The sequence below is a fragment of the Gracilinanus agilis genome, chromosome 2 (assembly GCF_016433145.1).
Source record: "Gracilinanus agilis isolate LMUSP501 chromosome 2, AgileGrace, whole genome shotgun sequence".
Classification (NCBI taxonomy): Eukaryota; Metazoa; Chordata; class Mammalia; order Didelphimorphia; family Didelphidae; genus Gracilinanus; species Gracilinanus agilis.
The window spans coordinates 508899462-508904079 of record NC_058131.1 but is presented as its reverse complement, the minus strand read 5'-3'; the positions used below and the strand labels follow the sequence as shown (position 1 = coordinate 508904079).

At 41.6% G+C, this 4618-nt stretch overlaps 1 protein-coding gene across 2 annotated transcripts in view; it reads right to left on the bottom strand.

Annotated features, from left to right (window-relative positions):
- Positions 1-3821, bottom strand: part of TRIP11 (thyroid hormone receptor interactor 11) — a 106886-nt gene extending 103065 nt beyond the window's left edge. For both annotated transcript variants that reach the window (XM_044665041.1, XM_044665042.1), the window contains exon 1: positions 3404-3821. In XM_044665041.1, coding sequence (XP_044520976.1) covers positions 3404-3794 — 391 coding nt within the window. In that variant the 5' untranslated portion in view covers positions 3795-3821. The remainder of the gene's footprint in view (positions 1-3403) is intronic.
- Positions 3822-4618: the final 797 nt, after the last annotated feature.

Genomic DNA, 4618 nt, shown 5'->3' with positions numbered 1-4618 from the left:
GGGGGTTGAAGGGGAAAGGTGGAGCATGAATCATGTAACCATGTTAAAAATGAATATTAATAAATGTTAAAAAAAAAAAGCTGAAAAGGATAGCAAACATTACATGACAGGGTCAAAAAGTTGACAGTCAAGAGCATTAAATTGACTTATATGAAGAAATTTAATAGGAATAAATAAATGTAAAGCCTTCCTCTTGAGTTCAAAAAAGTCAAGATCACAAGTACAGAATGGGGAAGGAATGTTTAGAGAAAAGAATGTCTTAAAAAAGAAATGCCAATTTTTAGTGGACTGAAAGCCTAATATGATTCAGCAGTGTGACAAGGAAGTCTAAAAGGCTAATATGAACTTAGGCTACATTAAAAGAGGGATTGCCATCTTTTAAATATGCAGAAGAGAACAGAAGATCAAAAGACATACAAGCAAGTGGAGAGTGTTAGTTACTACCATGTTAAATTTTACATATAATTTAAAATTGTGTGTACAGATTCGTGGTTTTATACACAATCCTCTTTTTTTTTGGTCTTCTTTACATATGGACATGTTGATTATTTTTTAATTCATAATTTTTTTCAAAAAGAAAACAATGCATCCAGAATTAGAGAGGTAATAGGCTCCTCTATATTCTACTTTGGTCAGTATTGCATTAAGTTCTTTTTTTTCCCTTTTTCTTTTTTTAACCTTTACCTTCTGGCTTAGAATCTATACTGTGTATTGGTTACAGAGCAGAAGAGTGGTAAGGGCTAGGCAATAGGGGTTAAGTGACTTACCCAGGGTCACACAGCTGGGAAGTGTCTGAGGTCAGATTTGAACCTAGGACCTCCCATCTCTCTAGGCCTGGCTCTCAATCCACTGGACCACCCAGCTGCCCCTGCATTAAGTTCTGATGACCACAGTTTAAGGGCATTCATAAGCTGGAAAGACTACCAGGATGGTAAAGAGCCTTCATATGAGAGCTGATTGAAGGATTATTTACCCCAGATATGTTTATCCTGAAGAAAGCCCTTAAAAACTTCAAGTGTTTGAAGAGCTGTCTTATGGAAAATTAAACTAGTTCTGTTATACCTAGAAGGCAGAACAGTGAATAGAAGGTGCAAAGAAATAAATTGAAGCTTGATTTCAGGAAAAACTTCCTGAGAAGGAAAGCTGTGCAAAAGTAGAAAGGGCTGCTTTTGAAAGTTGTAGGTTCCATTTCACTGAAGTTCTTCAAGGAGAGCCTGGATGACAACTTGTCAGGTATGTTCAGATATCCTTTTGCAGAGATGAAGTGAATCACATAACATCAGAGAATAACAGATTTAAAACTGGAAGGGACCATAAAGGTCATAAAATCCAACTCCCTCAGAAAGAAATTGAGGCTGAGAAAGGTAAAATTACTTGTCCAAAGTCACACAGCTATTATGAACTCAGATTTTCTTAACTCCTAGTTATGTACTTGACCCACTATACTACCTAGCTGTAGATATCTGATGTCCCAACTTGGAAATTCTGTCACTCTCCAAAATCACAGAAAGCAGTCACAAATTGCCAAAAGAAGAGAGAAATGTTAAGAAATCTTAGCTTTAAATTAGCTTTCAGAAAAGTATTTTCATATAATGGAAAGGCACCTCTTATCAGTGGGAGGCAATGTGATTGTCATTATAAGACTGTTGAGAATATTACATAAGATACAAGACATAAATCAATTTGTAATCATAGTGCTATATAATTGTAAATAGTTATTATTTGCTATTATGAAACTCTGCATGAGTCACTGTTCTTAACTGGAGTCTAAAAGATCAGTGATTAAAGGAAAAAGAATATAAAAGATTAATACAGGAATACTAAGGTTCCAGTGGACCAGGAACTTTTTCACATTTTGTTCTTCAAAACTTCAATTTTCTTAACTAAAAATGGAGAGAAAAAATGTCTATTTTGCCTATTCCACATTGTTATTGTCAAAATTCAACAAAATATGATAAATGAAAGCATGCCTAAAAACTGTTAACTACTATTTAAATATAAAGTACAGTAGAAAGATGTAGAAAATTTAAAAAGAATGCAGATAAAATAAGCACAATTCAAAGCACTCATTTGACTACAGAAAAAACAAAGCAAAACGTTTTTAAATTTTTTAACCCTTCCCTTCTGTTTTAGTATTAATTCTAAGACAGAAGAGTGGCAAGGGCAAGTGATTTGCCCAACATCACCCAGCTGGGAAGGATCTGAGATAAAATTTGAACCCAGGTTCTCCTGACTCCAAGCCTGGTATTCTATCTACTGTGTTACCTAGCTGCCCCAAGAATCAATTTTTAAAACCTTACAGTCATGTTTTATTACTAGATGACACCCTAAGTAGGAGAGAACAGTGAAAAAACTGCTTAATGTTTATCTGGGCTAGTTAACAGGTTCCAGGTTGGTTCAAAGTGTTTTGGTTTTCCTGGTCCCATAAAGATGTTAACAGTAGGGAGAAAAATTAAATTTGCAAAAACTGTCGTAAATGGATTCTTTTCTGAGTGAAAAGTAAAGAGATGCTTTAAAAACTTAGAATTCATAGGCTACAAGGCAGAAGAACTGTAAAGACTTGGCAACTGGAGTTAAGTGACTTGTCTGGGGTCACACAAGTGTTTGAGGCTGTTGAACCAGGTCCTCCTGACTCCACGCCTGGCACTCTATCTACTGAGCAACTCAACTGCCCTTAATTTTTCTAATGTTGAGAAACACAGATTAAGTTCACCTTCCGTTTAGAAAGGAATTCCTGGGGGGCAGCTGGGTGGCTCAGTGGATTGAGAGTCAGTCCTAGAGACAGGAGGCCCTAGGTTCAAATTCGGCCTCAGACACTTCCCAGCTGTGTGACCCTGGCCAAGTCACTTGACCCCCATTGCCCACCCTTACCACTCTTCCACCTAGGAGCCAATACACAGAAGTTAGGGGTTTAAAAAAAAAAAAGAAAAGAAAAGAATTCCTGGTAAAGGGATTCCTGTTGAGCAATTGTTTTTCCCTGCCTGAAATCCAAAAGTATCATTTATAAGTTGAAGCCAGGATCGATAATTGAGGGGGAGGGGAGAGGAACAAGGAAGGAAACTAGAGACTTCCTAGGCTGAAGGAGAAGTAACCTCAAGGTAAGGAGAGGCAGGTGGGAATCTTGAATGAGCTCAGACAAGAAAAGGAAATTAAAGGGCTAAAGGAAGCGGGATAAAGTGGCATTTCTTTCCAAACCAGTATAGAGAAAGGGTAAAAACTTGGGGCCAGACAGTTCGGCGGTGTTAAGGTAACTGGAATGTGAAGTAAGAGGACCCAGGTCAATATTACTACCAGCAATATCTCACATGCCATTTCGCCTCTCCGTGCCTCAATATCCCTAATGCTAAATATGAAAGTTGGGTTGCCTGAACCTTCCCGGGATTCCCCAGAGCCCCAGTGTTACCTTCCACCTCCTCTGTGCCCTCTAACAGCATGTCCTTGGTGAAGTTGGAGATCTGGCCCGTGAGAGAAGACAAGCTGCCTCCCACCTGCCCCAGGGACTGGCCCAGGCCAGAGCCCAAGCTGCCGAGCCACGAAGACATCGCTGCGGCCACCCAGGAAGCAGCTCCCTCTTCGTCCGGGCCTGAACTTTCTCCAGGTAACTGCGGGCAAGGGCAGCCCCCCCGGTCAGGCGCCCAACCCGCTCCGCTGGTTTCCAAGGCGACGCCGGCCTCCAAGGGGAGCGACGGACTAGCTCCTCCACGGCCCACCACCGCCCAGGCAGCTCTCGAGCCGCGAACTACGGACACCCGCCACCACCGAGAAATCTTCTCCTGCGAGGAAGCCTGTCTCATGCCCGAGAGCTCCTGACGCCCCGGGTCATACGCCTGTCCGGCTACTTCGGCCACTTTCCGCCAGCTCCGCAGACAACTCCTGCCAACTCGACGCCGGCAGCCATGACACCCACTCCGGTGGGCTGCGGTGGATCACCGAGAGGGTGCCGGGCACCGGCGGGGCAGAGCGGCCTCCGAGGGGAGGACGTGTCCATGTCGCGCGGGACGATGGGATGCCGGAGGACTATATCCGCGAGTGCTGGTCTTTCCGGGTATTCAACCCGGTGAAATATACCTCCTTCTCGCTAATCCCTGAACCCCACCCCCATCCCACTGAAAAAAGAAACAGTTTGACAGGACAGAGAAAGGCTTCTATTGCACCTAGGGCTACGTGTCGCTTAACTACGTGCTGCATATTGGGCAGCCGGATTTTCCCTGGCATTCGATTAACTCTGTATTGTCTCTCCCATGTATTAGAAAAAATGAGCCATGTCTAAAGGGTGGCCAGTGAGGCTATTCATACGTTTTTTTAAGGTATTACTATTTTTATATTAATAGCATTTAACATATTAAAATTAATATAGTATTTATATAGCACTTTTTAAAGGTTTATAAAGTTTTAATTACATAAAGTTCATCTAATACAGCTCCTTCATGCCACAAGGGAGTAAATAGATTTAGGGAGCTAGGAAGTGAAGATTTGGAATCTGAAACAAAGTCTGTGATTCCAGGTTTATGGCTATTTACACTAGTCACTGATTTCATTAAAAAAACATTCATTAACCTCCACACCGTGTGCGAGGTACTTGCTGTTCTCTAAGGGAAATACAAAGAAGGTTAAATTG